Genomic DNA, 21,853 nt, shown 5'->3' with positions numbered 1-21,853 from the left:
GAGGACAGGGGTATGAGACAGACATCATTACCTATGTACATGTATTATTACATGAATGGTGTGAATCTACATTGTACACAACCCTAGAAATGAAAAGTTGTACCCCATTTGTGTACAATGAATCAAAATGCAGTCTGTAAAAATAAAAACATAATTAAAAAATGTATGCCTTGGAAACTATGTCTCAAATAATCTGTTGGAGTTATATTTTATTATTTTATCATTATATTTGTAATGGTATATTGTTATAGTTCATCATATATCTTACCACAATTCATAATGATATGATAAAAACAATTTTTAAGAAAAATACATATATAGCACAGTTAAAATAGTTGAAGGAATAGGTACAGACAATGATCAATAACCATTTTCTTGGATAAATGTCCAACAGCACAATTAACAAAAGCAAAAATAGACAAATGATTACATCAAACTAAGGTAATTTTACATAATAAATTAAGAATGAAGGGTAAAGATAAAACTTTGAGACTGGAAAGAAAATACTTGCAAACTATTTATCTATAAAACATTAATATTCATAATACATGATGAATGCTATAATCTCAACAGGAAAAAATATTGCATAAAAATGAATAATCTGAATATCCATTTTTCAAGAAACAGAAATAGGCAATAAGTATATGAAAAGATCCTCCCCATCAATAATCCTGAAGGAAATGCAAACAAAGGCAGCCACAAGAGATAATAACCTCAATAAGAAGGGTTATCGTCAAAAAGGTGAAAAATGACAGATGTTGGTGGGGTGCAGAGGAAGAGGCACTCCTACAGATCACTGCCAGAGTGTGGAAAAGAGCATGGAGGTCCCTCAGAAAACTGCAAATACAACTCTCCTGGAACTCAGTGTTTCCACCAACGGGTATAAATTGAAAGAAAAAGGCATCAGTATATCAAAATGATACCTGCACCCTCATTTTCATTGCAACTCTCTTAATATTGGTGAAGATATGAAATCAAGTGTTGTGTTCCTTTTTAGATGACAGATTTTAAAAAAGTGAAATATATAGCCAGGGAATTTTTAAGCAGTCATAGAAACAGAATGGAATCCTATCTTTTCAAGAGTGAGGATGGAACTGATGAACATCTTGTTAAACAATATAAACTAGGACCCAGGAGAAAAGTACTGCATGTTCCCCTTCATGTGTAGAATCTACAAAAGTTGGTCATGGAAGTAGGTTCAGGATTGCGCTGAACAGAAGCTAGGCAGGGTAGGAGGGAGTGGGAATAGAGATGTTGGACAACAGGTATCAAACTGCAGTTGGACAGTAGGAATAAGTATAACTGTTCTGTGCTCAGTCAGGTGATTATAGGATAAAACTCTTCTTATGTATCTTATAAAGAAGCAGAAAAGAGGAGTTTGAAGATTTGAGACAATAGAAATTTAAGTATTTAAAAGATAAGTGAATATTAACTGAATTGACCATTACATATATTATCCATGTATCAAATTATTCAAATCTGCATAATAATGTTCATAATACATAAAAAGATTAATGATTTCAGAAATTTGAGGTTTTGAATTTTTTGTAATATTTCTTCAAATTTGATTACCTTTTCTCTGTATTCTTTCACTTTACTCAAAATTTTGCTTAATATTTTTTAGCATCATATTGATTTAATAATAACTAGTTATACAGTCAACATATTAGTTTGATTTTTAATTTTAAAAGAACAGATTTAGTAAAAACATATCACATTGTATAAGTCATTTTAATTTTTGTAAATTTGACTAAAAATAGGAACAAATCTATTTTCACTGTCAAGAGAATCTCTCTATACAACCACTTAAATGAAATAAATTGTTAGAATCATGAAGGGTCTTTGATGACTGCATTCAATGCTTTGAGCAAACCAGTACTTGGCATTGTGTTAAAATCCAATCCACAAGCTGGTCCCTTGATCTTCATTCTTCTCTTCCCCTTTAGTCCCCGCCCCCCTCGTTATATATCGTCATCCACTTATCAGAGAAAACATTTGGACTTTGGTTTTTTGGGCTTGACCTATTTCACTTAACATGATATTTTCCAACTTCATCCATTTATCAGCAAATGCCATAATTTTATTCTTCTTTATGGCTGAGTAATATTCCATTGTGTGTGTGTGTATATATATATACATATATGTATATTCCATTGTATGTATATTCCATATGTATATTCCATTGTATATCACAGTTTCTTTATGCATTCATCAATTGAAGGGTACCTAAGTTGATTCCACAATCTAGTTATTGTGAATTGAGCAGCTATGAACATTGATGTGGCTGAATCACTGTAGTATGCTGATTTTAAGTCCTTTGGGTATAAACTGAGGAGTGGGATGGCTGAGTCAAATGGTGGTTCCATTCCAAGTTTTCTGAAGAATCTCCAGACTGCTTTCCAGAGTGGCTGCACCAATTTGCAACTCCACCAGCAATGTATGAGTGTGCCTTTTCCCCTACATTCACAACAACATTTATTATTGCTTGTGTTCTTGATAATAGCCATTCTAACTGGAGTTAGATGAAATCTTAGGGTGGTCTTAATTTGCATTTCTCTAATTACTAGGGATGATGAGCACATTTTTATAAATTTATTGATCACCTGAGTATCTTCTTCTGTGAAGTGTCTGTTCAGTTCCTTATCCCATTTATTGATTGGGTTCTTTGTATTTTTGGTGTAAAGTTTTTTAAGTTCTTTATAAACTTTGGAGATGAGTGCTCTGTGTGTGGAAAAGATTTTCTTCCACTCTGTAGGCTCTCTTTTCACATTATTGATTGTTTCCTTTGCTGAGAAAAAGCTTTATGTGAGTAATATTATCAGGTTGATATGGAAACAAAGGAATGCCAACCACTGGGATTCCATGACAGATCACCTCTTAGATGCCATTGGTTCCACTATGAGTTAAAAGAGCTTTGGTTTTTGGATGATCTAGGATTAGAACAAATTAAGGTAAAATATCAATTATGTCATAAATAAGATAGGAAATGCACAGCATGAGTCATTTAAGATGAATTATTTTCTAGATAGCAGATTATAGCCATGAAACTGTACTGAAATTGCTTTTAAAACTCAGAACAAGAAGCACGTAAGTCCATTGGAGAGATAAGTGAAGATTACATGGAAGAATGTGACTTGAGACTTGAAAGATGAGGAAAGGTTGCCATGTGGACAAAAGAAAGAGTGTATTCCAGGTAGCAGCAATACCATGTGTAGTCATAGGAGGGGAAGTAAGCCACTATGTACTATTAATGCAATAGTGACATCCTTGAGTCTGCTGTGCACTGTCCAAGGCAGCAGGGAGTAGGGTAGTTGTGGTGATGGAATCAGAGGTTGGACTGATAGCACTTTATTGTGAAATGAAGTGGACTTCATGATTAAAATTATGGCCATTTTTTTGTCATGGAAAATGCTGAGAACATTGTAATAAAGAAGAGGTATCAGTTTTTTTTGGTATTTCAAACAGCCCTGTAATAGGTCAAAGGGTAGGTCTAAAGTTGAAGAAATGGGAGACAGAGAGACCATGCAGAAAGTGACAAAAATTCTCTGTGGGAGGTAATTGCATCTGAAATGCTGATAATATATTATACCATGTCTAATAAAATGCAAAAGTTTTTCTTTATCCATTTTTTCCCTGTCAAGAGAGTAAATATAAAGAACTTAGGTAAGTAATGAATTTTTCATTAATATTTTCAATATATTCATGTATTATTCAACTTTTATCTTTCTGATTAACTTTTCTTCATATTTCATGATTTATTTCCCAGGTCATATGAAGGAGGTCACCTTGGGGAATCCACTTATAAAGTGGAGTATTGGGTCCTAATGTATCTGATTTCTTGCCATCAAATCTCCATAAAACCTGTTGGGGTAAAGCAGATCTCTTATTCCTTGAGAAAATTTCAAAGTATAGCATATTAAAATTTGGAATAGATTAAGAAGTTACATAGTTGAATGTCTCTTATATGCAGATAATGAAATGAGAAGTAAGAACGAGAGATGATAATGCAAATAACTGAAATGTGGCCTTAAATAAAGGACATTCTATTTATGTAAGTATTTTTAATTAGCAGTGTTTGGTATGCAATCTTCAGAGTTCAGAAATAGTTGCTGAAGTAAATGAATTTCTCCATATGAAATATAAATATTTAAAAATGGATAGTTACTATCATTTTGGGACAATAATCTACACAAAAATTTCTAATGACTTCCCACATTTATCATTATTTATAAATATATATTTTACTGTTGTCAACTTTTAAAATTAATGTTACACTTTTTCCTTTTGAGAGATATGTGAGTAACTTTGCTCAGAAATCCTTTCTTAAAATAAATTATTGTATTAGTGTTTGCACTGGGGGATTATATTTTTCTAATGCAGACTGTCCACGTTAGGAGCAGCTTCCTGTCTTAACTCAGACATCTTCAATCTTAAGAAACTGGCAGGGCCAGTCACCAGGGCAGGTTCATTTTTCTTTTTCTCTAAGTCTGGTTGGTTTGTTAGTTACCCTGGCTTTCTTTCTCTGAATAGCACCATGGACAGCACACCACACACAGCCCCTTTCATCATTTAGGAGAAGAATAGAGGCCAATATTATATGGGAAGATGACAGTATGTGATGCAATTTGACTTTTTATTACCTACTTATCATCATCGTGTGGTGTTCATTAAAATTTTACTTCATTTGTATCTACATTGGGGTCCTGCATGGGAAAAGGGACATGGCAGGACAGAATTTGGTAATTTTTGTGTATCCATTTATCATACCAACATCAAATTCACAGTGAACCTCTTAAATGTACCTCTACCTTAACACAATGTTAGTGTTGAATTTCATTAATCAGATATATCTGCTGCCCTATTTTAGCAGCTGCCACGTGTATTTTGTTTTTAAAGTGAATGCTGAGACAATTTTAAAATATCACAAGAGTTTACTTTTTGGGAGGAAATTTCTATCATCAGATCCTTTAGAGAGTTCAATAGACCCTTTCCATAGTTCTGTACCATTAGGTCACCTTATCTTACCCTTTGTGGAATCTGGGTAAGGGCTGATGCCATCATGTTAGCTCTTTCTTCAGTCAGGGCACCAAGCATTGACCTTAGAGAAAACACCATGACACCGTTTTCTTCTGAGATTTGGACAAAGTCTTCCATTTCCTGTGAAGAAAAGAATTTGCTTCATCACAAATTCAATAGCAGAGCAAAGACTGCTTTAATGATTGGTTCAATCACATAAGGAGAGAAAAATAAAATGTTTTGAGGACATACCAGAGTAATGGCTCTTTTTAAAATTAAGTGCAAATATACATAACATGAATGTATAATTTTTCTATTTGTTCCAGTTAGTTATACATGACAACAGAATGTATTTTGACTCATTGTACCCAAATGGAGCAAAACTTTTTATTTCTCTGGTTATACACAATGCAGAGTCACATCATTCATGTAATCTTACATGTACATAGGGTAATAATTTACATTACATTCCACCATCTCCCCCATCCCAAAAGCCCTTCTCCTCCTCCCACTCCCCTCTGCCCAGTCTAAAGTTGTTCCATTCTTTCCTTTCCCCCCACCATCCCATTATGGATCAGCATCCAAATATCACAGAAAACATTTGACATTTGGTTTTTTGGAATTGGTTTATTTCGCTTAGCATGATATTCTCTAACTCCATACATTTAACTGCAAATGCCATCATTTTATTCTTTAAGGCTGAGTAATATTTCATTAGGTATATATACCACAATTTCATTATTAATTCATCAATTGAAGTGCATCTAGGTTGGTTTCACAGATTAGCAATTGTGAATTGAGCTGCTATAAACATTGATGCGGCTGCATCTCTGTAGTATGCTGATTTTAAGTTCTTTGAGTATAGACCAAGCAGTGGGGTAGCTGGGTCAAATGGTGGTTCCATTCCAAGTTTTCTAATGAATCTTCATACTGCTTTCTAGAGTGGTTGTACCAATTTTCAGTACCAGCAGCAAAGCATGAATGTTGCTTTTCCCCCACGTCCTTGCCAAAGCTTATTGTTGCTAGTATTCTTGAAAATTGCCATTCTGACTAGAATGAGATGAAATCTTAGTTTTGGTTTGCATTTCTCTAATTGCTAGAGGCAAGTAATGAAGGTTGAATGGAAAAAAAATTATATTAGAAATAAAATGACCACCCATAGGAATATGTTAAATATAATCTTATCAACATAATATCTTTACTGAATGCCTGTTCAATAAAACTTCACTCCATATTGTGTAGATCATTTCAAATTATTGAATTTTTATCAAAAACACAGTTAGGATAAAACATTAAGTGGGGATAATGCATTGAGGTTTGTATTATAATGTTGCCTCATTCATGATTAACATTTTAGAATGAAGGCCATAGGCTCTGTGAAGAAGACTGCCATGTTATACACTATGTTTATTTATGTATGTGTTATATTTATATGATATTTCCTAAGTACAAGATGGTATTTCTTATTAAATTTATAAAACTTCTGGTCAGATTTCTATTCACATTTACATAGAGTAAAATCAGAACTTGTAGAAATTACAAACTTCTAGAAATATATGGGAAAAAAACAAAAAATGGGATTCATGCTCATATAACTTGAACAAATCTTTGGAAAAAAGATTATTTTGACATTGGTTTTAATGAAAAATGTTTTCTGAGCAATCAGCATTAAGCATATTATGGAATTATATTTATATTCACAATGTATTAACCAGTTACCTATGATAAAAAGAAAATACCTTGAGATGATATCAACTTTTGCTGATGTCATAGTCTATCTTCCCCAAAACAGTTTTTGAAAATTTTTGTCTCAACATGATAACTTGATATATACTATTTGTTGTATATATTAATTTGATACTGATCCCATTTCAAACTAATATTAACCACCAAAACACTAATTAAAGAATGGAACTATGCATTTATGCAATTTTGACATGGGTTTTAACTTATCAAATTTAGTTTTGTTAATAAACACAATAATTGTATGACAAAATAGCTATGAATTACACAATTCCCTCCTGTCTGCATTGGTAAACAAGGTATTTCTCATCAGGTCCACAAACCTTAAAATATCTTGGTGATTGCAAGAAGAGAGGAATTTACCCAGATTTAAAGATATTAAAGATGAAGTCTGACTCCTGACTTGACTTCCCAGCCTTGAAAGGAGATTAGAATTCTCATCTGATACTCCTAGCAAAAAGATTCAGCAAGGCAAACTCACAAAGCAATATGTGGCCAATCTCTATTATTTCTGAATGGATGTAAATAATCCTATGAATCCAGCAAGTCAAAACATGTTTTGTCAATAATAATCTTACTTAGTTTATCATTGATCAGAAATGAGGTTAAGAGATTGTAGGTGAATTTTGTTACAATGGAATGTTAAAGCACGTCCATTTGAATTACTTTAACCTCTAAATTGAACTAGTTTATATGTCACCATCTTCAATGAATTTTTAATTCTAGTTTCCTTCATCATGTGGCTACTACAACTCACCAAAAATACTATCCATATTTGCTCCTGTCCTCCTGACTTGGTCCATAGAGAACAATATCCTGACCTCCCAGATGCTTATTTGAATCTCTAAAGAATTCCCACCTGCTGAAGTTGAATACTTCACCAAAGACTCCAATTTGTGAATGCCAAATTTCCCTTCATAATCATCGTAGATCATATGCCAAATACTTTTTTGGAAAAAGTGAAGTGATATCCTTGTGTGAAGCCTTTATAAAACTGTCCTATATAACTGAAAGTGTTTTATTACTAAACTGTCAGGTGCAAGATTCTGAAGCAAAGTATACTGGTAATATACAACAATGCAGTGGTGATGATTATGTGATGGAGTATGGTGTGTTCATTGCTCTTTTATTTCTCTAAAAACATGAAGAAAAATTTAGATATAACTGAGGTAAATCTTTACCTTTTTCTTTGCTCTAAAATTTCTTATAATGTAATCAGAATATTGCAAATTCTACCTCTAAATCATTCTTTATTGTTAAACAATTAAGAATTTCTAGAATTCAGGAGTCTGGTATGGGTTTAGAATTTCTGCAAAATTATTATTCAGAGTCTTATTAATTCTCTAATGACACGTATATGTAGCTACAAGTTTGATAAACATATTTCTGCACGTGTTTCTTTATTACATGAAATCACATTATAAAATTAATGTTCCTGTAGAATGTGCTATATTTCAGTGGCTGTGGTCATCTCTTGTTGTCACCTCAATGTGTGCAACAGGAAAAAACTTTCATACCAGTGGGAGTGCACCTCCAGGCCTTCCTCCAGCAGAGATTTGGTCATACTACTGAGCTTCTTACTTCAATCTTTAGAATGTTCTTAAAAAAATCCATGTTTCCTGGAATTGTCTTAGGATTATCCTAACAGGTAGTTTCTGATCCTTTGCCTTACATATTCCATACGAGAATAAATGTACCTTGTTCAATAAAGTCACTCACTGACAACTGAAATAGAGATCTAAACATTTATTAGAAATTGCATCAAAATAATTTATTTATTTTTTCTTTTTTATATGTTTTCAATTCATTGTTTTCTGTTTTCATCTGTGAAATAATGTCCACGGTCTCCAAAACCTTGTAGTATATTTCACTTGCTTGCTATTGTTTAGACTTTGTTTGAAAAAACATTTTAAAAAAGAAGATGAGTGATCCAAGATGGTGAAATGGAGGCTGCATTCCTTGTAGCATTGTAACTCATGTTTCAAGCAGAGGAAAATCTGTTCCTCTGTGAGGCAGTTTTTGCTGCTCATTCATCCCTGCTGTTTACCCCATTTGTCCACCTTGATATCCTGCAATCTGCCAGCATACTACTTTTTGAGTGCAGATTGCTCACTGACTCCCGACTATCATCCATCATTTGCCCATTTCCCTGTCTCTTATTGACCCATCACCTTCCTTTCCCCTATCCATCAGTCACCACTTGAGGTCTACCTGCCACTCATCCACTGGTGACTGGCAGACCACCCTCAGATCACCAATGGATTGCCAGCTGCCTGCCGTTGCCTGGAAGTTCACTGTCACAGTACCTGCAGGTTTGGTTACATGTGACTGCCACCATTTTGGGACAACAGCCAGGACTTGTAGGACCCCTGGCTTAACTGACTGCACCCCACCTCCAGGACCCACCAGACTGACTGACCATGCCCCAGTTCCAGGACCCTGGACCCAACCCATGATACCCCACATGGACTCAGCACTCATGCCCTGTGCTGCAGTTCCTTATTTGTCAATATGTTTGAAAGTCAGTGCAGCCATCTTGGATTATTCTGGAAGTGGAAGCTGCCATATTTAGGTGGGGCCATTTCCATCCTGAGATGCCTGCTGGAGACTGGAAGCTCATTGTCAGGTAACTCTCATGCATCAGGTTACTGAAGACCGGGAGGTTGATTAGTACATGACTGTTATTGTGTAGATTTTTTTTTCACTTTTTGAAAACTTTTAAGTTTTTATTTATTTTTCTTGCTCTATTATCCTTCTGTTTACCTGTTTCCTCAGTCTCTTTCTCCCTTTTCTCATCTAACAACCAACTTCTTTTGATTCTGCTTTCAACCTTCCTACAATCTAGTACTTCAGTATACTCTTTTCTTATTCCATTAACAGTTACATCCAACACCCCTCCTCATCCTCTTTGTCCACCATTAGAAACTGTAGAACTCATTGCAAATCTATTTGTTAAAGTGTAGATAATAATTGAACTCATCCTCTCTGTTTGTTATGACAATATTGTTAATGTCCTCATAGGGGTTATTTCATTTAGGATTTCATATTGTTTGTACTGGGTGCTGCAAGTATATTGATGTTACCCTTAAAGAAGAGGTTTTGGAAATGTGCAGGGTCACTATAAGCTATGGGGGCACTGCAATATCCCAGATATGCACTGCTAGAGGGGTAATTTGTGAACAACATGAAAAAGCAAGGGAAGAAAGTGTTCCAAAAAAACCAAGATTTTATATTAATAGAATCCAGTGGCAGCATGGTAGAAGAAATGTCAGAAAAGGAATTCAGAATATACATAAGTAAAGTGATTCATGAAGCAAAGAACGAGATAAGAGAGCAAATGTAGGCAATGAATGATCGCTTCAATAAATAGGTGAAAGAGCTACCATAGGAATCAAAATATCATTTCAACAAAGACATAGAGATTGTGATAAAAAACCAAACAGAAATCATTGAAATGAAGGAAACAATAAACCAAAGAAAAAACTCAATGGAAAGCATCACCAACAGACTAGATCACTTGGAAGACACAACCTCAGACAATGAAAGACAAAATATTTAATCTTGAAAACAAAGTTGACCAAACAGAGAAGATGGTAAAAAATCATGAACAGAACCTCCAATAATTATGGAATATCATGAAAAGATCAAATTAAAGAATTATCAGGATTGAGGAAGGAACAGAGTTACAAACCAAAGGAATGAACAACTGATTCAATGAAATAATATCAGAAAATTTCCCAAATATGAAGAATGAAATGAAAAATCAACTACAAGAGGCTTACAGAACACCAAATGCACAAAATTACAACAGAACCGCACCACACATTATAAGGCACATTATAATGAAAATACATAACATCCAAAATAAAGAGGATTTTAATGACTGAGAGAAAAGCATCAGGTTACATATGGGGGGAAACCCATACAAATATCAGCAGATAGCTCAGCCCAGACCCTAAAAGCTAGAGGGACATCTAAAAACATATTTCAAACTCTGAAAGAACATGGTTGCCAACCAAGAATCTTATACTCAGCAAATATAACCTTCAGATTTGTAGACAAAATGAAATTCCTTCATGATAAAGAAAAGTTAAAAGAATTTGCAAATGGGAAGCCTATGCTAGAGAACATTCTCAGCAAACTATTCTATGAGGAGGAAATGAAAAACAACAATGTAGGTCAGCAAAGGGAGGAACTACCTTAAAAGAAAAGTCAACATAAGGAGAAACCAAGTCAAGTTAAAAAACAAAACCAAGATGAAATTGGAATACAAATCATATCTCAATAATAATCCTGAATGTTAATGGCCTAAGCTCATCAATCAAAAGACATAGACTAGTAGATTGGATTAAAAAGAAAGAACTAACAATATGCTGCTTTAAAGAGACTCATGTCATAGAAAAAGACATTCACAGACTAAAGGTGAAAGGATGGGAAAAAGCATACCATGCATACAGACTCAATAGAAAAGCAGGGATTTCCATCCTTTTATCAGATAAAGTGAACTTCAATTCAAAGTTAGTTAGAAGGGATAAAGAAGGATATTTCATACTGCTTAAGGGAACAATAAGTAAGGAAGACATAAGGATCATTAATATTTATGCATCCTGAAACAGGGCATCCATATATGTCTAACAAATCCTTCTCAATTCCAGAAATAAAATAGACCACAACACAATAATTCTGGGTGGCTTTAACATACCACTGCCACCACTGGATAGATCTGCCAAACAAAAAACTAAACAAAGAAACTATAGAACTCAATAACACAATCAATAACTTAGACTTAACAGACATATATAGAATATTCCATCCATCAAAAGAGCAAATACACTTTCTTCTCAGCAGAGCACAAATCCTTCTCTAATGTAGACCATATGCTATGCCACAAGGCAGCCTTTAGTAAATACAAAATATAGAGATACTACCTTGTATTCTATCACATCATAATGGAATAAAATTAGAAATAAGTTATAAAATAAAAACCAGAAACTACTCCAACACCTAGGGACTAAATAATATGCTATTAAATGAAGCATGAATAACAGAAAACTTCAAGGAGGACATAAAAATATTCTTAGAGGTAAATGAGAATGACAATACAACATATCAAAAACTCTGGGATACTATGAAAGCAGTACTAAGAAGAAAATTCATTGCATGGAGTGCATTCAAGAAAAGAACAGGGGGCGATTCAAGATGGCGGACTAGAGGGTGACTGCATCTCCTGTTGCTCCAGACCCCAGGATTCAAGAAGGGGAGGTATTGAGAGACTTGGACTAAAATAGAGCCACGGGGTGAGTCTCCCCCACCAGGTGAAGCTCGGCCGGGGTGGAGGCCCGGACAGGGGTGGCTTCTCAGAGCAGGGCAGGGCAGCTAGAATCTTCCCCAGGAAGCCCTGCCCCCTCCGGTGGTGGGCTCCTTCCGCACGGCCAGCTTCTCGGAGCAGGCCCCACAGTGAGAGCCTTTCTGCACAGAACCAGCTTCAAGTCCTGGAGCCAGCAGTGAGCTCTGGCCCACAGGCAGCTTCAGGGACCAGGACAGGGCAGCCAGGGACTTCCCCAAGCAGCCCTGCCCCCTCTGGTGGCAGGCTCCTTTCACGGCTAGCTTCTCAGAGCAGACCACCCAGTGAGAGCCTTTCTACACAGAGTCAGCCACAAGTCCCGGAGCCAGCGGAGAGCTCCGACCCACAGGCAGCCTCTGGGACCAGGGCAGGGCTTCCAGAGACTTCTCCAAGAAGCCCTGCTCCCTCCAGCAGTGGACTCCTTCTACACGGTCAGCTTCTCAGAGCAGGCCACCCAGTGAGAGCCTTTCTGCAGAGAACCAACTTCAAGTCCCAGAGCCAGCGGCGAGCTCCAACCCACAGGCAGCTTCAGGGACCAGGACAGGGCAGCAAGGGACTTCCCCAAGCAGCCCTGGCCCTCTGGCAACAGGCTCCTTCCATGGCCAGCATCTCAGAGCAGACCGCCCAGTGAGAGCCTTTCCACACAGAGCCAGCTCCAAGCCCTGGAACCAGTAGCGGGCTAGGGGCAGCTTTCTTTGGAAGCACTGCATTATCAAGTTCCTCCAAGACTTCAGGCTACTGAAGGCTGGGAGGTGATATACTGGAAATCTACAGGGACACTATAAGCCAATAGAGGAAATCTGCAATATCTCAGAGTCCCACTGACATCTGAACAATATGAGAAAACAAGGGAAGAAAATGTCCCAAACAAACCTAGATACTATATATCAATAAAACCCAATGACAGCACAGCAGAAGAAATGTCAGAAAGGGAGTTCAGAATGTACATAATTAAAATAATCAGGGAACCAACGAGGAGAAGAAAGAGCAAATGCAGGCATTGAAGGAGGAGATGAAAGAGCAAATGCAGGCATTAAATGATTGCACCAATCAACAGTTAAAGAGCAAATACAGGAAGCAAGAGATCATTTCAATAAAGAGTTAGAGATACTGAAAAAAAAAAACAAACAAACAAACAAACAGAAATCCTTGAAATGAAGGAAACAATAAACCAAGTTAAAAACTCCATAGAAAGCATAACCAATAGGATAGAACACCTGGAAGACAGAACCTCAGACATTGAGACAAAATATTTCATCTTGAAAACAAAGAAGATGGTAAGAAATCATGAACAGAATCTACAAGAATTATGGGATATCATGAAAAGGTCAAATTTAAGAATTATTGGGGTTGAGGAAGGCTTAGAGAAACAAACCAAAGGAATGAACAATCTATTCAAAGAAATAATATCAGAAAATTTCCCAAATCTGAAGAATGAAATGGAAAACCAAGTACAAGAGGCTTATAGGACTCCAAAATATACAAAATTACAACAGACCCACACTAAGGCACATTATAAAGAAAATGCCTAACATACAAAATAAAGAGAAATTTAAAGGCCACGAGAGAAAAGTATCAAATTACATTCAGGGGGATACCAATAAGAATATTAGCAGATTTTTAAATCCAGACCCTAAAAGCTAGAAGGGCCTGGAACAACATATTTCAAGCCCTGAAAGAAAACGGATGCCAACCAAGAATCTTATACCCAGCAAAACTTACCTTCAAATTTGACGACAAAATAAGATCCTTCCATGATAAATAAAAGCTAAAGGAATTTACAAAAAGAAAGCTGGCATTACAGAATATTCTCAGCAAAATATTCCATGAGGAAGAGATGAAAAACAACGATGCAAATCAGCAATGGGAGGAACTAACTTAAAGGAATAGCCAAATAAAGGAGAAACCAAATCATGTCAAAAACAAAAATGAGTCAAATGACTGGGAATACAAATCATATCACAGTTTTAACCCTGAATGTTAATGGCCTGAACTCATCAATCAAAAGACACAGACTGCCAGATTGGATTAAAAAGAAAAATCCAACAAAATGCTGCCTGCAAGAGACTCATCGCATAGAAAGAGATACCCATAGACTAAAGTTGAAAGGATGGGAAAAAACATACCAGGCACATGGACACAGCAAAAAAACTGAAGTATCCATCCTCATTTCAGATAATGTGGACTTCAAGCCAAAACTAGTCAGAAGGGATAAAGAAGGACATTACATACTGCTTATGGGAAGCATAAATCAGCAAGACATAAGAATCATAAATATCTATGCCCCAAACATTGGTTCATCCATGTACGTCAAAAAAATCCTTCTCAATTCCAGAAATCAAATAGACCACAACACAATAATACTAGGCAATTTTAACACACCTCTCTCACCACTGGATAGATCCTCTAAACAAAAATTGAATAAAGAAACCATAGATCTCAAAAACATAATCAATAATTTAAACTTAACAGACATTTATAGAATATACCATCCAACAAAGAGCGAATACACTTTCTTCTCAGCAGCACATGGATCCTACTCTAAAATAGACCATATTTTATGCCACAAAGCTACTGTTAGCAAATACAAGAAGATAGAGATACTGCCTTGTACTCTATCAGATCATAATGGATTGAAATTAGAAATAAATGACAGAATAAAAAACAAACTTCTCCAATACCTGGAGATTAAATAATACACTATTATATGATGAATGGATAACAGAAGACATCAGGAGGGAAATTAAAAATTTCTTAGAAGTAAAGGAGAACAAAGACACATTATATCAAAATCTCTGGGACACTATGAAAGCAGTACTTAGAGGAAGATTTATTTCATGGGGCGCATTCAACAAAAGAAGTAGTAATCAAAAAATAAACAACTTAACACTACAGCTCAAAGCCCTAGAAAAAAAAGAGCAGACCAACACCAAAAGTAGTAGAAGACAGGAAATAGTTAAAATCAGAGCCGAAATCAACGAAATTGAAACAAAAGAAACAATTGGAAAAATTAACAAAATAAATAGTTGTTTCTTTGAAAAAATAAGCAAAATTGATAAACCCTTAGTCACACTAACAAAGAGAAAGAGGGAGAAAACTCAAATTACTAAAATTCGGAATGAACAAGGAAATATCACAACAGACACGAGTGAAATACAAAACATAATTAGAAGCTATTTTGAAAATCTATACTCCAACAAAACAGAAAATCTCGAAGACATCAAAAAGTTTCTAGAGACATTTGAATTACCTAAACTGAACGAGGAGGACATACACAACTTAAATAAGTCAATTTCTAGCAATGAAATAGAAGAGGTCATCAAAAGCCTACCAACAAAGAAAAGTTCGGGACCAGATGGGTTCTCAGCCGAGTTCTACAAAACCTTTAAAGAAGAGCTCATTCCAATACTTCTCAAAGTATTCCAAGAAATAGAAAAGGAGGGAATCCTCCCAAACTCGTTCTATGAAGTCAATATCACCCTGATAACTAAACCAGACAGAGACATATCGAGGAAAGAAAATTTCAGACCAATATCCTTAATGAACATCGAAGCAAAAATTCTCAACAAAATTTTAGCAAATCGCATACAAAAACATATTAAAAAGCTAGTGCACCACGATCAAGTGGGTTTTATCCCAGGAATGCAAGGTTGGTCAACATCTGGAAATCAATAAATGTCATTCACCATATCAACAAACTTAAAGTTAAGAATCACATGATTATTGCAATAGATGCAGAAAAAGCATTTGATAAAATACAGCACCCCTTCTTGCTCAAAACACTAGAAAAAATTGGGGTAGTGGGAACATTCCTTAACATTATAAAGGCCATCTACGCTAAGCCCATGGCTAATATCATTCTAAATGGTGAATAACTGAAAGCATTCTCCCTAAAAACTGGAACAAGGCAGGGATGCCCTCTTTCACCACTTCTGTTCAACTTCGTCCTTGAAACTCTAGTCAGAGCAATTAGAAAAACCAAAGAAATTAAAGGGATACGAATAGGAAAAGAAGAACTCAAACTATCCCTGTTCACTGATGACATGATTATATATTTAGAGGAACCTGGAAATTTCACCAGAAAACTTTTAGAACTCATAAGTGAATTCAGTAAAGTAGCAGGATATAAGATCAATGCTCATAAATTCAATGCATTTTTTTTTTTTTTTTTTTGCGGTGCTGGAGATTGAACCCAGGGCCTTGTGCATGTGATGCAAGCACTCTATCAACTGAGCTATATCCCTAGCCCCCAATGCCTTTTTATACATAAGTGATGAATCTTCAGAAAGAGAAATCTGGAAAACTACCCCATTCACAATAGCTTCAAAAAAAATAAAATACTTGGGAATTGATCTCACAAAAGAGGTGAAAGACCTCTACAATGAGAACTACAGAACACTAAAGAAAGAAATTGAAGAAAACCTTAGAAGATGGAAAGATCTCCCATGCTCTTGGATAGGTAGAATTAATATTGTCAAAATGGCCATACTACCAAAAGTACTATACAGATTCAATGCAATTCCAATTAAAATCCCAAAGACGTACCTTACAGAAATAGAGCAAGCAATCATGAAATTCATATGGAAGAATAAAAAATCCAGAATAGCTAAAGCAATCCTTAACAGGAAGAATGAAACAGGGGGTATCACAATACCAATCTTCAACTCTATTATAAAGCAATAGTAACAAAAAGGGCATGGTATTGATACCAAAATAGGTAGATCAATGGTACAGAATAGAGGACATGGACACAAACCCAAATAAATACAATTTTCTCATACTAGACAAAGGGTCCAAAAATATGCAATGGAGAAAAGATAGCCTCTTCAACAAATGGTGCTGGGAAAACTAGAAAACCATATGCAACAGAATGAAATTAAACCCCATTCTCTCACCCTACACAAAACTCAACTCAAAATGGATTAAGGACCTCGGAATTAGACCAGAGACCCTGTATCTTATAGAAGAAAATGTAGGTCCAAATCTTCAACTTGTTGGCTTAGGATCAGACTTCCTTAACAGGACTCCCATAGCACAAGAAATAAAAGCAAGAATCAATAACTGGGATAGATTCAAACTAAAAAGCTTTCTCTCAGCAAAGGAAACTATCAGTAATGTGAAGAGAGAGCCTACAGAGTGGGAGCATATCTTTGCCACTCATACTTCAGATAGAGGGCTAATTTCCAGAATCTATAAAGAACTCAAAAAACTCTACACCAAGAATACAAATAATCCAATCAACAAATGGGCTAACAAAATGAACAGACCCTTCACAGAAGAAGATGTACAAGCAGTTGACAGATATATGAAAAAATGTTCAACATCTCTAGTAATAAGAGAAATGCAAATCAAAAGTACCCTAAGATTCCATCTCACCCCAATTAGAATGGCAATTATCAATATCACAAGCAACAATAGGTGTTGGCGAGGATGTGGGGAAAAAGGTACACTCATACATTGCTGGTGGGGTTGCAAATTAGTGTAGCCACTCTGGAAAGTAGTATGGAGATTCCTCAGAAAGCTTGGAATGGAACCACCATTTGACCCAGCTATCCCACTCCTTGGTCTATACCCAAAGGACTTAAAATCAGCATACAACAGAGATACAGCCACATCAATGTTCATTCCACCTTAATTCACCATAGCCAGATTGTGGAACCAACCTAGATGTCCTGCAATTGATGAATGGATAAAAAAACTGTGGCATATATATACAATGGAATATTACTACACCATGAAGAATGATAAAATTATGGCATTTGCAGGCAAATGGATGAAATTGGAGAATATCATGCAAAGTGAGATAAGCCAATCTCAAAAAAGTAAAGGACGTATGGTCTCGCTGATAATCGAATGAGGACATATAATGGGGGGTGGGAGGGGTTAGCGTTAGGGTTAGGGTTAGGTTTAGGGTTAGGGTTAAGGAGGGTGGCAAGAATGGAGGAAGGAAGAACTGTATAGAGGGAAAAGAGGGGTGGGTTGGGGAAGGAAAAAAAATAACAGAATGAATCAAACAACATTACCCTGTGTAAATTTGTGATTACACAAATGGTATTTCTTGGCTCCATGTACAAACACAGAAACAACATGTATCTCATTTGTTTACAATAAAAAAAAAGAAAAGAACAAAATGACCAAACATTACATCTCAACGTCCTAGAAAAAGAACAGAACAACACCAAAAGTTGTTAAAGACAGGAAATAATTAAAATCAAAATTGAAATCAATGAAGCTGAAGCAAAAGAAACAATTCAAAAAATTGACCAAACAAAAAGTTGGTTCTTTGAAAAAGGAAACAAAATTGATGAACCCTTAGACACACTAACAAAGAGAGGGAGAGAGAAAACTCAAATTACTAATATTCATGATGAAAAAGAAAACATAACAAACACCATTGAAATAAAAAAACATAATTAGAGGCTATTTTGAAAATATACACTCCAACAAAATAGAAAATCTCAAAGACATCAACAGGTTTCTAGAGACATATGATCTTCCCAAACTGAACCAGGTCAACATACACAATTTAAACAGATCCATTTCAAGCACTGAAACAGAAGAAGTCATCAAAAGCCTACCAACCAAGTAAAGCCTAGGATCAGATGGATTCTCAGCTGAATTCTACAAGACCTTAAAAGAAGAAATAATACTAATACTCCTCAAAGTATTCCATGAAATAGAAAAGGAGGGAACTCTTCCAAACTCATTCTATGAAGCTAGTATCATTCTGACAGCAAAACCAGACAAAGATGCATCAAGGAAAGAAAATATTAGACCAATTATTCCTGATGAACATATATGCAAAAATCCTTAACAAAATTCTGGCAAATCACATACAAAAACTTATTAAAAATCAGTGCACCATGATCAAGTGGTGTTTACTGCAGGGATTCAAGGTAAGTTCAACATCTGGAAATCAATAAATGTAATTCATTACATCAGTTGACTTAAGGTTAAGAATCATATGATTATTTCAATAGGGGCAGAGTACTTTTCCACTGTGTAACCAGGAGAGCAGCGCAGAGTGTACACAAATGGTTTTTGAAGAATTTCAGCCAGCAACTCACCACAGGGACAAATGGCATCTGAAAGAATGACATCAAACCTTGATTCTTATGGTTTTGCCTTAAGATTCTTATTCAAAACTGCATCTCTACATATATTCTGTACATAAGCAGAAAATTGACTCCCACATTCTGCAAGTATTGAATAGTGTCGCGCTTCCCGCCCGCAGAGAGACACGACACCTGGTTCTTTTCAGCCCTTTTATTGCGCGCACCCCCTTCCTCTCAGTTCTTTCTTTGTTCTCCTTCTTTGAGGAACTTACACTCCAATATATACAGTACTGTAACCAATCAGCACTTGAGCACGAGGGGAGAGCATGAACAGATACAGGCAGTAAATGCAGACATGCAGTGATCATGCACTGTCCACGAGGGAACTTAACCAATCCCTGGAACTTCCTCAAAATGATGTCAGTTGTTTGTGCAAAAGCCAACCATACTGGCAGCCTGCCAAGTGCCATCTTGGATACGCATCTAAGTAAGCCAAGCCAGCTATGCCACACCCAGGCAGCCAAGCCACACCCAGGGCCAGGGGTCTGCGGTGCCCCGACAGAATAGTATTTCCAAAATGTTTTCAATGGAACCTGAAGGTCTCAGAACAGTCACCTCATGCCCCCTCTGTGTGAGCTCCTCCAGTATTGTCTTCATACTGATCCAATGGCTGAAGTCCATTGCCCACACCAGCACCTTTCCACAACTTCCAGAACCAAAGTGACTACTCAGCTGTAGCAGCAGCAGAACTGCAGTCATTTTTGTAGACATCCTGGTGAAATGCAAGGCTTCCTTTCATATTGAATTCCCTCTGCTCTTGCTGATATCCAAGAAGAAATCATTACTTAGTTAAAATGTACCATGTACAAATCAAAGTAAATACATAAGTGATCATTTAGAATATCTGGACACCAAGTAGAAAAATCAAAGGTTAGGGGACTTCATGTTTGTGTGTGTGTAATGACTCTTTCATGATTGTAAATGCTTTCCTGCAGTTAAGAATTGATCCTGCATGTGCAATATACCTGCATCAGGTTAGGAGCTTTAAACTAGTGTGAGAAATGGTTGCAAGTGAGGTGACTTGTGCCTACACATTTCTTGACTGAACTAAGGTAAATATACAGTTGAATCAACATTTTTTAGGTATCATGGTTTAACAGAATTTTTTTCAGTAATATCTTTGGATATAAAGATAGGATTAAAAATCACCATTTTTAAGTGTACATTTCAATTGTTCAAACTCTGAGAAGAAACGCTGAATTGTAATCTTCACTTAACATTCAATATCAAAGGATTTTAGCAATCTAAATTTGTTCCTCTAATCATTCCATATCCCTCATTCCTAGGTAATCTCTAATCTAAGCAGTAGATATGCTTATCCTGGGGGTATTTAAAATAATTGTTATATAATATTTGGGTTTTAGTGATTGATTTCAACCCTTTAAAATAATTGTTATGGGTTTTGGTGATTGATATCAATACTTACAGTGATGACTTAAAGGTTCATCTGTGTTGTGACATATGTCAGGACTTCATTCCTTTTCATTCTATGATAGGGCATGAGCTATGTCAGTGAGCTGAGGCAGCCATGGAAGTCCTTTCTCATCCTGATTTTTGTGGTCGAGCCAGAAATATTTTAGACATGTCGCTAAAGATATCAGGCATAAGTTTATTAAAGGCACAGGAAAAGGGAAAAGGGTACATTCTCAAGGGATTAAGTTGTCCTCTCAGGAGGAGGACAGTAGGCCCTTCGGGCCCTCTGTTTTATGAGAGTTCCAGGGAATTTTCCAGAAGAGTTTGCCCAGGTCTTCCTTTGACTTTTGAAAGAGAGCAGGATGAATTCAGACTTTGAAGTTTCCCTGTGCATGGTAACTTCCAGGGTTTCCTGCAATTCTAGGTCACTTTGAACTATGCTAACCTGTTCTAACTGCAACCTGTTACTAAACAGATTTTAAGGTTACATGTAATTGTCCTTATCTCCCTCAGTTTTGAAACCTGGTCTTTGTAAGGGTCATAGAAGGCCACCTCTCCCTGTCTACAGGGTAACTTGTATTCTTTTTTGCATTTTGGGCCTCTGTTTCTCTTGCAGAAAATAGCTTGTTTGCTGAGAAATGTAACATACTATATTAATTTTAACAAGGCAGTTAAATTATTTTATTAAAAAGAAAGCATGTAGGGGTTGGTCCAGTGGTCCCACTTTGTAGAATTATTACCTTAAACTCTTGTGTTAACATTTGTGTGTTCCCTACCAAGTCGAATCACAAGTAACAGTGTAAAATAGATTATATTTGTTTGTTCATTCTTATGTTTTTGCACACTAGTTTTTTCCCAAACGTTGGCTATTATGAACGATCTTACTTATTATTATTTATGTACTAGGTTTATTTGAATATGTTTTCATTTCTATTGGTTATATAGGTTAAAGTGAAATTTCTGGGTATTATGAAATTCTGTTTATGCTTTGTAGACCTGGTAGACTCCAAACTCTAGTGACAACCAATTTCCATTCTAACCAGCATTTCATGAATATTTTAACATCTCACATCATTGCCAACGCTTTATTATTTTTATTATAACTATGTTATTGGTGATGTAGTGAGATACCGCTATATGTTTCTGTTATGAATTTACTTTTAATAGTTGTAATGCTATTTTGTAGGTCTCCATTGGCCATGTGCATATTTTTCTGGGACAT

General features: G+C 35.9%; 1 protein-coding gene across 1 annotated transcript; it reads right to left on the bottom strand.

The window, feature by feature from the left end:
• Positions 1–3,741: 3,741 nt before the first annotated feature.
• On the bottom strand, positions 3,742–19,929 carry LOC124994273 (UDP-glucuronosyltransferase 2B15-like). The gene is made up of 4 exons (XM_047566036.1): positions 19,752–19,929; positions 19,088–19,215; positions 5,026–5,157; positions 3,742–3,861 (listed from the first exon to the last, which is right to left on the bottom strand). Exons 1-4 carry the CDS (start codon positions 19,927–19,929, stop codon positions 3,742–3,744), a joined length of 558 nt encoding a protein of 185 aa, XP_047421992.1.
• Between the last annotated feature and the right edge of the window lie 1,924 nt (positions 19,930–21,853).

This window comes from Sciurus carolinensis, chromosome 10, assembly GCF_902686445.1.
Source record: "Sciurus carolinensis chromosome 10, mSciCar1.2, whole genome shotgun sequence".
NCBI classification, from domain to species: Eukaryota; Metazoa; Chordata; class Mammalia; order Rodentia; family Sciuridae; genus Sciurus; species Sciurus carolinensis.
Note: the sequence above shows the minus strand (reverse complement) of the source record. Positions and strands in the feature narration are given on the sequence as shown.